Source organism: Dendrobates tinctorius, unplaced genomic scaffold, assembly GCF_039654945.1.
Source record: "Dendrobates tinctorius isolate UK_male_01 unplaced genomic scaffold, ASM3965494v1 ptg000003l, whole genome shotgun sequence".
Taxonomy (NCBI): domain Eukaryota; kingdom Metazoa; phylum Chordata; class Amphibia; order Anura; family Dendrobatidae; genus Dendrobates; species Dendrobates tinctorius.
This window is the reverse complement of record NW_027361671.1, coordinates 80,576,883-80,591,814: the sequence shown is the minus strand read 5'-3', so window position 1 is coordinate 80,591,814 and position 14,932 is coordinate 80,576,883. Positions and strand designations below refer to the sequence as shown.

General features: G+C 46.0%; 1 protein-coding gene and 1 long non-coding RNA gene across 2 annotated transcripts in view; one reads left to right on the top strand and one right to left on the bottom strand.

Annotated features, from left to right (window-relative positions):
• ISOC1 (isochorismatase domain containing 1) overlaps positions 1-6,657 on the bottom strand; it is a 73,681-nt gene extending 67,024 nt beyond the window's left edge. Inside the window, exon 1 of the mRNA XM_073557743.1 lies at positions 6,260-6,657. Within this exon, the coding sequence (XP_073413844.1) occupies positions 6,260-6,577 (318 nt within the window). The 5' untranslated portion in view covers positions 6,578-6,657. The remainder of the gene's footprint in view (positions 1-6,259) is intronic.
• A 131-nt stretch (positions 6,658-6,788) lies between these two features.
• The window catches only part of LOC141064491 (uncharacterized), a 31,108-nt gene continuing 22,964 nt past the window's right edge, over positions 6,789-14,932 (top strand). Inside the window, exon 1 of the long non-coding RNA XR_012225747.1 lies at positions 6,789-7,022. This is a non-coding gene — a long non-coding RNA (uncharacterized lncRNA). The remainder of the gene's footprint in view (positions 7,023-14,932) is intronic.

The window sequence follows — 14,932 nt, the reverse complement described above, 5'->3', positions numbered from 1 at the left end:
CATCCAAATCCGGCTTTAAACTTCTCCACAACAGTATCACGGACCTGCCTGTTGTGTTCCTTGGTCTTCATGAAGCTCTCTGTGCTTCAAACAGAACCCTGAGACTATCACAGAGCAGGTGCATTTATACGGAGACTTGATTACACACAGGTGGATTATATTTATCGTCATTTAGGACAACATTGGATCATTCAGAGATCCACAATGAACTTCTGGAGTGAGTTTGCTGCACTGAAAGTAAAGGGGCCGAATAATATTGCACACCCCACTTTTCAGTTTTTGAATTTCCACAAAAATTTAAAATAACCAATAAATTTCGCTCAACTTCACAATTGTGTCCCACTTGTTGATTCTTCACCAAAAATGTACATTTGGTATCTTTATGTTTGAAGCATGATATGTGGGAAAAGGTTGAAAAGTTCCAGGGAGCCAAATACTTACACAAGGCACTGTAAGCAGGTGTGGACACTAGCAGACAGGGCTGTGGAGTCGGTAAGCCAAACCTGCGACTCCGACTCCTCAATTTCCCTTACACCGACTCCGACTCCCACACATATTGCTTATATTTAAGTGAAAAATTTATTGTAGTACAATGTGAACCTCAGACATTTAATCATTTTTATGATCCAATAATCAAGATATTTAGATAGAACAGAATATATATTGGTGTACTACCCGGTTTTCATTCTTTTTGGTACAGATAAGATATGGATAGACAGATATGGATAAATGGATAGATAGAGCAGATTTCTAATCTGCTTTTGCTATTGAGTAACATTATCTATGAGCTCAAAAACCTTTCAGGTGATGCAGTTTTTTAAAAAGATGATCAACTTTTGCAGCTGAAAAACGTATCCTCAAAAAACACAGGAAAAACGCTGTGTGTGAATGTAGCCTTAGATCAGGAATATAACAGCCATTTATAGGACATTTCATAACTTTCCCAAACTCCTATGAAAAAATATTCAGCACATCCTGCATTGAATTACTGTACCCAATTTATTATATATTTTAGGAGTCGGAGTCGGTCCATTTTATACCGACTCCAACTCCGACTCAGACTCCACCAAAATGAGCACCGACTCCGACTCCACGACTCCGACTCCACAGCCCTGCTAGCAGAGTAGAATAGTCATCATGGGTCAGCGATGCCACCAGCTACAGCCTGGTAATTTGCCCGTTTAGCGTTAGGGCCTGTGGGTAGGTGGAGACTCCTTTTCATTTCAAGGCCTGGGGTAGGGACAGGAGAACAACGTGCTGGGACAATGGTTCAAAAGTCCCCGATGATGGTGTGTCAGAATGTGCAAGGACAGGTGCAGAGCGGGAGGCATGTGTACTAGGGTGACCGGATCTCATATGGGGGGGGAAAAAATGTCAGAATCTTGTTCGTCTGGACCCAACAAAACGATTCCCCTTTCCAGATATTGAGAGCGCCAAAATTTGAGCTCGATCAAACGACGTTAACCCGTGCCGCTCGTCGCTCAAAGTTTGAAAAAAATCCAAATTGAGGTATTTTAAGATTTAGGTATTTTGCATAGTCTGTTAGACTATAAAGAATGTGACAACAACATTGCAGAAATAGCCCTGACCAAATTTTCGAACCATTTGTGGTATTTGAATGCAGAGTTGGTGGGATTATCGTTTTTTGATCCCACCATTACAGACAATGAAAAGTTGTTAATGGCTAATAAATTGCTCAGTAGCACAGATGAACCATCAGAGCACGCTAACCTACATGAGTTGATAATTTTACATAGTTATCTAATCTATTCTAGAGCTTTTGTTAAAGTAGTTTTTGAAACGTCGGAATATAATGCTCGGCATTTGCTTACAACTTGCAGGACATATTGCTTTTGTTCTTCATCTTTTGTCAGAAGGTCGTTAAAGTCGGTTACTTCCTACCTCTTTTAATTTTTCTTTCCTAACTTTTGGATTTACAACCCTAGCGTGCTCTGATGGTTCACCTGTGCTACTGAGCAATTTATTAGCCATTAACAACTTTTCATTGTCTGTAATGGTGGGATCAAAAAACGATAATCCCACCAACTCTGCATTCAAATACCACAAATGGTTCGAAAATTTGGTCAGGGCTATTTCTGCAATGTTGTTGTCACATTCTTTATAGTCTAACAGACTATGCAAAATACATAAATCTTAAAATACCTAAATTTGGATTTTTTCAAACTTTGAGCGACGAGCGGCACGGGTTAACGTCGTTTGATCGAGCTCAAATTTTGGCTATCTCAATATCTGGAAAGGGGAATCGTTTTGTGGGGTCCAGACGGACAAAATTCCGACATCGATTTTTTGCGGTCACCCTATACCAGTGTCATGGACAGAGAATTGGGAAGCACCTAGCACAGGGGGAAGAGGGAGTGGTGTTATCCGCTGGCACCAATCGTGGACCCAGGCGTTCGGCCCACCATGTAGGGTGCTTAGATGACATGTGCCTCCCACACACACACAGATAACATTCACACAAAATTAGAGTCAGTCTTTGTCATTGACACAAATTTCCCTTATTTGTGTAACATTCTGACACTTTTTAGCAGGTCAAAACGTCAGAAAATGTCAGCTGACACCAGAGAGTTATAGACAGCTGTCCTCTACACGGCTGACAGTGTGACACCAGAGAGTAATAGCAGGTACAATGCCAGTCCTATAGATGACAGCTGACACCAGAGTTATAGACACACTATCAGCCCTGTAGAGGACAGCTGACACTAGAGAGTAATAGCAGAGACACTGCCAGCCCTGCAGATGACAGCTGACACCAGAGTAATAGCAGAGACACTGCCAGCCCTATAGATGACAGCTGACACCAGAGAGTAATAGCAGAGACACTGCCAGCCCTGTAGATGACAGCTGACACCAGAGAGTAATAGCAGAGACACTGCCAGCCCTGTAGATGACAGCTGACACCAGAGAGTAATAGCAGACACACTGCCAGCCCTGTAGATGACAGCTGACACCAGAGAGTAATAGCAGACACACTGCCAGCCCTGTAGATGACAGCTGACACCAGAGAGTAATAGCAGACACACTGCCAGCCCTGTAGATGACAGCTGACACCAGAGTGTAATAGCAGACACACTGCCAGCCCTGTAGATGACAGCTGACACCAGAGTGTAATAGCAGAGACACTGCCAGCCCTGTAGATGACAGCTGACACCAGAGAGTAATAGCAGAGACACTGCCAGCCCTGTAGGTGACAGCTGAGACCAGAGAGTAATAGCAGGCACACTGCCAGCCCTGTAGGTGACAGCTGACATCAGAGAGTAATAGCAGGCACACTGCCAGCCCTGTAGATGACAGCTGACACCAGAGTGTAATAGCAGACACACTGCCAGCCCTGTAGGTGACAGCTGAGACCAGAGAGTAATAGCAGGCACACTGCCAGCCCTGTAGGTGACAGCTGACATCAGAGAGTAATAGCAGGCACACTGCCAGCCCTGTAGATGACAGCTGACACCAGAGAGTAATAGCAGAGACACTGCCAGCCCTGTAGATGACAGCTGACACCAGAGTAATAGCAGAGACACTGCCAGCCCTGTAGATGACAGCTGACACCAGAGAGTAATAGACACTGCCAGCCCTGTAGATGACAGCTGACACTAGAGAGTAATAGGAGACACACTGCCAGCCCTGTAGATGACAGCTGACACTAGAGAGTAATAGCAGACACACTGCCAGCCCTGTAGATGACAGCTGACACCAGAGAGTAATAGCAGAGACACTGCCAGCCCTGTAGATGACAGCTGACACCAGAGAGTAATAGCAGAGACACTGCCAGCCCTGTATATGACAGCTGACACCAGAGAGTAATAGCAGACACACTGCCAGCCCTGTAGATGACAGCTGACACTAGAGAGTAATAGCAGAAACACTGCCAGCCCTGTAGATGTCAGCTGACACTAGAGAGTAATAGCAGACACACTGCCAGCCCTGTAGATGACAGCTGACACTAGAGTAATAGGAGACACACTGCCAGCCCTGTAGATGACAGCTGACAACAGAGTAATAGCAGAGACGCTGCCAGCCCTGTAGATGACAGCTGACACCAGAGAGTAATAGCAGAGACACTGCCAGCCCTGTAGATGACAGCTGACACCAGAGAGTAATAGCAGAGACGCTGCCAGCCTGTAGATGACAGCTGACACCAGAGAGTAATAGCAGAGACACTGCCAGCCCTGTAGGTGACAGCTGACACCAGAGAGTAATAGCAGAGACACTGCCAGCCCTGTAGATGACAGCTGACACCAGAGAGTAATAACAGAGACACTGCCAGCCCTATAGATGACAGCTGACACTAGAGAGTAATAGCAGAGACACTGCCAACCCTGTAGATGACAGCTGACACCAGAGAGTAATAGCAGAGACACTGCCAGCCCTGTAGATGACAGCTGACACTAGAGAGTAATAGAGACACTGCCAGCCCTGTAGATGACAGCTGACACCAGAGAGTAATAGCAGAGACACTGCCAGCCCTGTAGATGACAGCTGACACTAGAGAGTAATAGCAGAGACACTGCCAGCCCTGTAGATGACAGCTGACACTAGAGAGTAATAGCAGAGACACTGCCAGCCCTGTAGATGACAGCTGACACTAGAGAGTAATAGCAGAGACACTGCCAGCCCTGTAGATGACAGCTGACACTAGAGAGTAATAGCAGAGACACTGCCAGCCCTGTAGATGACAGCTGACACCAGAGAGTAATAGCAGAGACACTGCCAGCCCTGTAGGTGACAGCTGACACCAGAGAGTAATAGCAGAGACACTGCCAGCCCTGTAGGTGACAGCTGACACCAGAGAGTAATAGCAGAGACACTGCCAGCCCTGTAGATGACAGCTGACACCAGAGAGTAATAGCAGAGACACTGCCAGCCCTATAGATGACAGCTGACACTAGAGAGTAATAGCAGAGACACTGCCAACCCTGTAGATGACAGCTGACACCAGAGAGTAATAGCAGAGACACTGCCAGCCCTGTAGATGACAGCTGACACTAGAGAGTAATAGAGACACTGCCAGCCCTGTAGATGACAGCTGACACCAGAGTGTAATAGCAGAGACACTGCCAGCCCTGTAGATGACAGCTGACACTAGAGAGTAATAGAGACACTGCCAGCCCTGTAGATGACAGCTGACACTAGAGAGTAATAGCAGAGACACTGCCAGCCCTGTAGATGACAGCTGACACCAGAGAGTAATAGCAGACACACTGCCAGCCCTATAGATGACAGCTGACACTAGAGAGTAATAGCAGACACTGCCAGCCCTGTAGATGACAGCTGACACCAGAGAGTAATAGCAGAGACACTGCCAGCCCTGTAGATGACAGCTGACACCAGAGAGTAATAGCAGAGACACTGCCAGCCCTGTAGATGACAGCTGACACCAGAGAGTAATAGCAGAGACACTGCCAGCCCTGTATGTGACAGCTGACACTAGAGAGTAATAGCAGAGACACTGCCAGCCCTGTAGGTGACAGCTGACACCAGAGAGTAATAGCAGAGACACTGCCAGCCCTGTAGATGACAGCTGACACTAGAGAGTAATAGCAGAGACACTGCCAGCCCTGTAGATGACAGCTGACACCAGAGAGTAATAGCAGAGACACTGCCAGCCCTGTAGATGACAGCTGACACTAGAGAGTAATAGCAGAGACACTGCCAGCCCTGTAGGTGACAGCTGACACCAGAGAGTAATAGCAGAGACACTGCCAGCCCTGTAGATGACAGCTGACACTAGAGAGTAATAGCAGAGACACTGCCAGCCCTGTAGATGACAGCTGACACCAGAGAGTAATAGCAGAGACACTGCCAGCCCTGTAGATGACAGCTGACACTAGAGAGTAATAGCAGAGACACTGCCAGCCCTGTAGGTGACAGCTGACACCAGAGAGTAATAGCAGAGACACTGCCAGCCCTGTAGATGACAGCTGACACCAGAGAGTAATAGCAGAGACACTGCCAGCCCTGTAGATGACAGCTGACACCAGAGAGTAATAGCAGAGACACTGCCAGCCCTGTAGATGACAGCTGACACTAGAGAGTAATAGCAGAGACACTGCCAGCCCTGTAGATGACAGCTGACACTAGAGAGTAATAGCAGAGACACTGCCAGCCCTGTAGGTGACAGCTGACACCAGAGAGTAATAGCAGAGACACTGCCAGCCCTGTAGATGACAGCTGACACTAGAGAGTAATAGCAGAGACACTGCCAGCCCTGTAGATGACAGCTATGCCGGACACTCGCCTGGATCTGCAGCGGCACCAGGCGGACCTTGCACCGGTCACTGACCACGAAGCCCTTGGGCAGGTCGATGTACTGGCCCCACTCCTCCGCGAACAGCTGCACTACGAACTTGCGGTGCATGTCTATCTGGTCCCCGTACAGACCGAGAAACTTCTGGATCAGGAGTTCATAGCCGGAGCCGTGCGGCACAGAGGAGGGCCGGGCAAACACGGAGAAGCAGAAGAGGACCGGCACCCCGGCCCCGCCGACACCGCACACGGTGCTCCCGGGGCAGCTGCTCCCTTGTGCCGCACACACCGCCGCCGGCTGCTCTGCCATGTTCAGGGATGTGGACAAGACCACGAGTATGGGGGAGTTATCAGTAGAGTTATCGCCTCCCCCTGGAGAAAGTATCACTGTCCCTCCCACTGCCACCCCCGCCGGAGGAGGAGAGGCACAGCCCCGGTAATAGCGCCTCCCCCTGGCTGTACATCAGTCACACTGACACTCCCGGCAGCGCTGTGGCTGCGGAGCAACAGTCCCGGGACACACTGCAGTGCTCACTGGGAACGTGGAGCTGCAGCGCTACTTTACGACTGCTGTGCAGCACACCGCCATTTGTACACACTCAGTGGTGTTCGAAGCTCCTACGCTTTAACGTGGTGACGTCAAGCAAACGGAACGTCAGAGCTGGTGGCTGACGTGACTCCAGGAGCCGCGGGCAGTCAGACAGGGAGGGAGGAGCTGTGTGTGCGGGAGACGGCCATGCATATCCACATATGGAGTGCGTACCTGTATCTATATACACAGGAGCCTCTCCTGTTTTCTATGTTAATATTTTTTCAATCCCTTCATCCCCAGGCAATTGTTTCTTCTTCCCAGAGCCATACCGTTTAGATTATTCAGTCAGCATAGCTATGTGAGGGCTTGTTTGTTGGGAGATGAATTGTAATTTTGAGTAATTGATTTTAACTGCAAGGAGTTTGTATGTTCTCCCCGTGTTTGCGTGGGTTTCCTCCGGGTGCTCCGGTTTCCTCCCACATTCCAAAGACACACTGATAGGGAATTTAGATTGTGAGCCCCATCGGCGACAGCGATGATAATGTGTGCAAACTGTACAGCGCACAAATACATCTTACCGTATAGTGTACAGGAAAATGGGGAAAAAAATTCCAAGTGCAGTGAAATTGCAAAAACAGGGCATTCCCACCATTGTGTTTTGGGTTTTTTATTTACCATGTTCACTGTATTGTAAAACCGTCCTGCCGATATGATTCCCCAGGTCAGTACGAGTTTGCTAATGCCAAACGTGTGGTTTATTCTTTACTAGATGGAGGCCTGATGCTATCGCGTCGGGAGGGCGGTAATGTCACGATGGGGGCAGGCTTTGCAGCGTTGAGAATCTCTCCCCATGTGCTCACCCACCTATCCACTCTCTCTTTCCCCATGTGCTGACTTCTCCCTTCTGTGCTCTCTTCTTTGACCTGTCTACCCCATGTGCTATCCCCCATGTCTGCTGTCTTTCTCCTTCCTGTGCTGTGTTCTCCATGTGCTGTCCCTTTTGAGCTGTCCCCCCCCCATGGTCTGTCTCTCACCCCTGTGTCTGTCTGTGTACTGAGCATACCACAGCTCTGGGCAGGGGAGGAAGCAAAAGACAATACTGACATTACAGCAGGGGATCACAGAGGATACATTTTGTGAGTTAAGCTATTGTTTAAAAACAGTCAGTGAAATATTTTACCTCACAAAATGAATCCTCTGTGATCCCTGCTGTAATGCCAGTATTGTCTTTTGCTTCCTCCCCTGCCCAGGAGGTGTGTTATGCTCCGTACACCGTCAGACACAGACAATTTTTAACATGAACTTTCGTTTGTGGGAAAACCCCTTTAATGTGACCGGCTTCCTCTGCCTGTAGACACGTCGCGCATCTGCCCCCGGGATCAGCCGAATGATTCACTGCGCCTCTGTGGAATTTGCGCAGGCGCAGTGCGGCACTGTTCCGCTGGTGGTACCGCGCAGATGGTATTATGTTTGTGTCAAGAATTTGTTGAAATTTAATTGAATCCATTTTTCACTCTACACTTTAAATGTTCCCCGTGCCATTGGTTTCAACACAATCCCCAAACATGATTGACTTGTTTCCAAAATGCATCAGGCTTGTTTATATGTTCTTTTGCATATTTCTGATGCTATGGTGAGGAGAAGTTTTCTAATGACTTTCATGAAGGCTGTCATGATCAGAGGGGTGTGACCTTTGGCTGCACACGGCTATCACAGGCACAGGGGGGCTTATCTTAGTTATCCCACTGCTGGAACCATGTGATAAAAACAGCAAGCTAGTCTTGCCCTAACAATTTACCGCAGAGGGGTTTATTTTAGTTATCCCACCACTGCCACAATATGTTACAAGCTGTCGGGATTTATGCATATCCCACTTTCCAGTTCCACTTTGGAACTTGCAGCTCTCCGGCGCCCCCCCTTACCCTCAGGTCAGTCAGGGAACTGCACCTAGGATAATTAGTCACTGGACGGGATACTTGTGCACTGGCTGTTAGGCCCCTGCAGTGAGGGAATTATAAATGCTTTGGCCGCAGCCACACAATCAGCTTATAAAACCCGCTCAGTCACTGCCAGCGCTACCCACATAGCCAGAACACACTTTTCTGCCACCAGCTTCAGATTTCTCATAAATATTTCAAATTAATAGAGGGGTTCGAAGCTAATCCAAAATAGTAGCGTAATTAGCTTATAGGTACGTGAATTCGTCACAGAGCAAGGAGACAGAACTAACACATTTTATAGTTTATTCCCAAAAGATGGGTAGTGTTTACAGAAAATAAAAAACATTTTATGATATGAGACAATAACAGTATGTACAATGCAACTACAAATAAAAGGGATTTTAAAAAAACAGATAAACTTACATATTGCTTAGATCATTTCGGGCAGAATCATGCGGGGAGGAGGAGCCAAACGTCACCATTCATTTGAGATCTTATTTCCACGGCATCCCAGGCTAGAATGAGGGAGGGGTAGGGGAAAATATCTTATACCTTTGGCCTTGTGACATCACTAAAGGGGCTGACTCGTGACAGTCTTCCCCTTTCTCAAAGTACAGATTTGGGTTCTGAAAACTTATAACCATCATATCTGGGCTTGAGAAACTAGCAGAATATCGCCAGAACCATCATTCATCTTATATTGAAATTAGCTTTGTAATTACATCAAACACTAGCTGCCTATTCCGCTCTGTTCAGGAGATATCCATTTCTCTGGTTCTGTTGGTGCTAGAATTTAGCAAGAACCACGGTAGTGAAGCCCGATTGGAGCACGTCCCAATATGTCATTTTTATAGTTCTATTATAATCTGGCGGTGATCTATGACCAAGTGATTGGATTCTCATTTTTGTCTATGAGAGTAGCTTAGAACATTTTGGAGACAAGAATGCCCCCCTGCTGTGAGGCAGGAAGCCAGTCCCTGGTATTTCAGGTTAGACTGAATGTGTGTGTGCAGGCTGAGGGTGGGGGGAGGGGGAAGGAGCTCACACTGGAGTATCACATTACAGTCAGAAAGAGGGAGAATACAAAGCTGCAATGTGTGCCAAGGGGGAAAGAACAGGGGGGTCACTTATCTCTGGGCAGCTATGCATCCTTCTAGAAAGTGTAGAGAATGGATGGAAGATTCTGGAATGTTCCGGATAAATCATGCATGATATTTTACATTATCGTTACACCTCCCCCTTTTAGAGTGTGCCAAGGAGGCTGGACCTGTTGGTACGCGTCCATGCACACCTCAGCGGGTTCGTCCCCGAAGGACATCACCTGTTTCTTGGTCCTGGGGGTGGGCCAGGACACGATCGCTTTCATGTTTTCTGGTTCTGGACTCACGGAACCCCCGCCTACCCGGTGTCCCAGGTTATGGACCTTGCTCATGCCCATTTGGTACTTTCCCGGCTTGATGGTCAAACCTGCTGTCACGATCCATGTTGGATTGTGACAGATTTAGCACATGTAACCTTTTTTTTTCCTTTAAGCCTTTGGCTTAAGGTTAGTTTTGCCGTTGGGGTTATTACCCTGTAGATGCTTTAGTTCTGGTTTTGCCCCCGGTGGCCGCTGGGGTTATTACATGTAAATTACCAAGCCCGTGTGATTACCCTGGCTCCTACCTATAAAGGAGTGTCAGATGTTCTCAATCACTGTTGGTGATATTGTTCATTCCCAACAATCCTTGGTGGAGAAAGGAGCTATTGAGAGGAGTTCCTTGCAGCTCAGCCAGAGCTTTGGAGTAGCAGCTCTTCAGGTGGAAGCTGTATCCTGGTGCCATACTCTGTTGCTTGGAGCAATAGCAGCAGAGCAAAGCTAAGTTGTGTGTTTTCCCTGTTTTGTTGTATTTTCCTTGTGTGTATTCGTACAGTGGTGGGATTAGTATCTGCACCATCCAGTTCACTAGTAAGGGATAGGTGCAGGGCGAGCTAGGGATTAAGGTATCCAGCTCGGCGACAGGTGAGGAGCCTGTATAGGGATCGTTAGGAGTAGTTAGGGACACTGCCTCAGGGGAGTGCAGGAGGTCTCCACGTCCCCGTTCCCTATTGCAGGGAGCACCATTGTAACTGTTTTCCCGGTGTTCCCCTGGTGTGTCCTGGTGTTAGTGCCGTCCTGCGGGTTGCGACACAGAAGACCAGTCACTCAGTGACATTATCACCAACCCTTTCTTTTTTTTCCTGGTGAGCCATGGACCTAATGTAGACCTTTGCCCAATTACTGCAGACCTTCACTGATAAGGCTAGGGGGCTGCATGGTGAGGTGGTGTAGCAACTGCAGCTGTTGATGGACTTTGGGGGCTTGGTTCAGGAACAGGCTCAGCCAGAACCCAAGATATCCCTCCCTGACAGGTTTTCTGGAGGGAGAGATAAATTCTTGGTTTTTCAGCAAGCCTGCAAGTTATACTTCAGGCTTCGCCCTCGTTAATCAGGGAGTGAGGAGCAACGGGTGGGAATCATTATGTTCCTTCTTAAAGGGGATCCCCAATTCTGGGCCTCCTCCCTGCCGGTCGATTCACCATCTTTAGGATCCGTGGATGAGTTTTTTGCGGCATTGGCGCTAGTGTATGGGGATCCTGATGGTGTCTCCCTGGCGGAAACCCGACGCCGAAGGATTAAACAGGGAGCCCGGCTTACTGAGGAGTATTGCTCAGAGATCAGGAGGTGGGCCACTGACACGCAGTGGAATGACCCTGCACTTAGGAGTCATTTTGTGCAGTGCCTGTCTCCAAAGTTGCAGGATACTCTGGTGCAGTACGCCGCCCCCAGGTCGCTGGAGGCCGCCATGTCCCTTGCCATCTGGGTGGATAAACGCCTCAGGGAAAGACATACACATAATGTGCCCCCTATAGTCCTCACTAGAGAGGAGGACACACCAGTACGGACTGAGGAATCCTGGCAGCCCGGTGGTGTTGGTGCTAAAAAGGGGTCGCCTGTGGGTCACCGTGGTGTGGGGGTATGTTTTTCCTGTGGGAAGCCTGGCCATTTCATAAGAGCCTGCCCAGTGCGTGCCAAGCCTTCAGATGAACCCATGCAAGTAGGAGGAACTAGTTGTCATACAGTGTTGCCTACGGTTCGTGGAGTGGTGGGGGCATGTTGTCACTGTGGACAGACTGATCATGTCCTAAACGCTTGCCCAATGCATGCCAAATTATCTGTTGCAGCTAAGAAGCCGCGTCCCCCTGGTCGTGTGGAGGAAGATGACCTGGGAGTGTATATTCCCACCATTTTGGCCTCTCAAGGTACTGTGTCAGCAGAAGTTGTGGTTGGCGGGGTACCTGAGGGCATACCGGTGCTTGTGGACAGTGGAACAGAAGTCAGTCTGGTGGATGCTCGTTTTGTCCAGACTCATGGCCTGAGGTGTAAGACGCTGGCCAAACCCCTAAGCGTCCAGGCCATTAACTCTGTCCCACTGAGTCAGGGGAGGTTGACCCAAGTCGTAGAAGACATTCAGCTGCGTATAGGACACCATGCGGAGTCCCTGTCATGCTACGTCTTGGAGGGAATGTCAGTACCTATCGTTCTAGGCCTCCCATGGTTGAAAAAACACAACCCGGTCATGGATTGCGGTCTAGGGAAGTAGTCGGCTGGGGGCAGTCGTGAGGGCTGCTGTCTCTGCCGTCTCTCTACAACCGTCCCCTTCCTCTCCAGTGGGGGCAGCAGAGGTGCTGCCGGGGAGTAGGGGCAAGTCTCAACCCTCGCCAGTAGCGAACCCTGAGAGGCGCAGGCCTAGTAGGAGGGGTCGGAGGGTGGTGATACTGTAAAATAATGCATATCCTGTAAAATACTCAGGACTAGTTACCAGATAAAAATATAGTGGTTTATTTGCTTACTTCCATCAAAGAAAGGTTATTACAGAAAAACAGGTGAATAAAAATAGGTGAAAGAGAAATTGTCCATTAGATCATGTTCTGAGATCCCACATGGCAAAAGCAACATGTATTCTTCTTCTCTCCGAGATCCTGAATAGCAAATGGCTGCTGTGTCTCAGTTCGGCTTCTCACATCGCCGTCCAGCTGTTATGTCATGTCATCTTGCGTCTGTCTCTCATGATGGTGAGGGAAGAAGACAGCACCCTCTACAGTTAGCCATGAATTATATACGTCTCCTAAAGCACGTGGTCTCTACATATATGGAGCTGTCTTTCTACCATGAGCCAAGCTTAAAAATAGCCTATGTCATGTAAGCTAAAGCATTCTACAGAACTGGGTCTTATAAGAAATTAACGGATTATTAATATTTAACAATTCCCCCTTTTGAGGGAGACAGACATTAATTGGAACCCTCAAATATAACGATCTTCTTTCTTCTTTTCTTCTTCTTTGACAAAATAATTTAATATCAATAATAATAATAATAATAATAATATCAGATTACCGTTATAAGTACTCAATGACATAATTGATGTGAATTCATGTTATGGTAAGTCGTGAACAATATTCATATAAAATATGTATAATTATACTTCCCTAAGTCTAAATTGAAGCATCTCAGGTCCAGTCATCATCATCTGGTGTCATCTGGTCTTCATTTTGATGTCTTCTGTCTTCTTCTTGGTTCTTTTAAAAATACAGTTTTCTTATAGCATATAGATGTGTTGTGTATCAAATCAAAGTCCATAATTTCAAATGTTAATACGAAAACAAAGTCTATGCAGCTTTAATATCTGTGCAGTGTTATCTTTAAAAACCTGGGCTTATATTGGCTCGCCTTGGATATTCTGGAATCCTCCATCGGTACTGGTCTTTGAACAGGTGTGACGTCTTTGGTCAGCAAAGCAAGGGTTAAAATGACTCTTCCTTGCTAAACATAGCACCATAACCAGTCCTTGTCCTAATGCACAGGACATATGTCAGGGTTGTAGCTTCCTGACAATTACCTTCATTGTTCACCAGCTTTCATCGAAGCTTTTCAGGTGATTGAAAACCTCTGGAACTTGATAAGAACGTGATAACACCGTTCATCTCAGCATCATAGGATCATCGTCCTCTGGTTGTCAGGTTAGACACTTTAATTGTGACTGTCGGTGGTGGATACTGCACTTGTGACTGTCAGTGGTGGATACTGCACTTGTGACTGTCAGTGGTGGATACTGCATTTGTAATTAACACAGTCTATTACTCAGTAATCATAGCTTTGTTACCTTCTGGGACTTCTGGATCGCGGCATTCTTCTTCTTGCAACTGATAAAAATCAATGAAGTTTAGAAATGTGAAAAGTCTTTATTAACATAATTTCAGTATCTTGCTTGAAGTCTTCATTCCCTATTCTATACCAAATCTGGTAATTTCCCTATCCCATAATATCACAGCGTACCATAGCAATCAGTAATATCCATATAATTATTATCAGAATTTGTACTGTATATGGATTTCAATATTTGAAATAATAAACCAATAATAAGTGATAATACATTATTATCCATTTTTTTCATGTGATAGAACATTTTTATGTCATAGGTGTAATTACCTTTTTCAACCCATAGGTGTCACTGTGTTTTATGTAACCAGTGTTTTCATCTTTATTAATAAGGAATATATTTATTATACTAATAATATGTAGGAATGTATAGCCATGAACCAAAATAAGAATATATGAGTGAGCGAATGAATGAATAAAAGAATTGTTGCATATAACTCAGAAGTGAAACATTTTCTTAGTAATAGAACCATATAATTGCTATATTTAATGAAGCAATATTCTCAGTAGATATTACTTTACTAAATATTGGTGAAAGAATTAAAAATAATGAAAAATAAGAATAAAAATAAAAATAAGAATAAGGCCTTTATGTTGATGCAGTGTAGTTATGTCTTCAGTAACATATACCCTTAATATTTCCATGATCTGGATTATTTCATAATTGTCATAAACTTGTGTTATCAAAATATTCAAATCATGCAACTTTGCATGTAATTCCTCTTAGTGTAAAGAAATGACTCTTTATAATACTTATTATTATACCCAATACTTATACCATTGTACCTTATTAATATTTTTTTTTCCTATTAAAATGTGTGAAGAAGAGGTATTAATCAAATGTGATTATGTAGTCAGGATAAAAAACATATTTCCCCCTTAATACCAAAAAATATTGTTTCATGAAATAATTCATTTATCAAAACCAAAATTAAAAATAATTAATGTATAAATT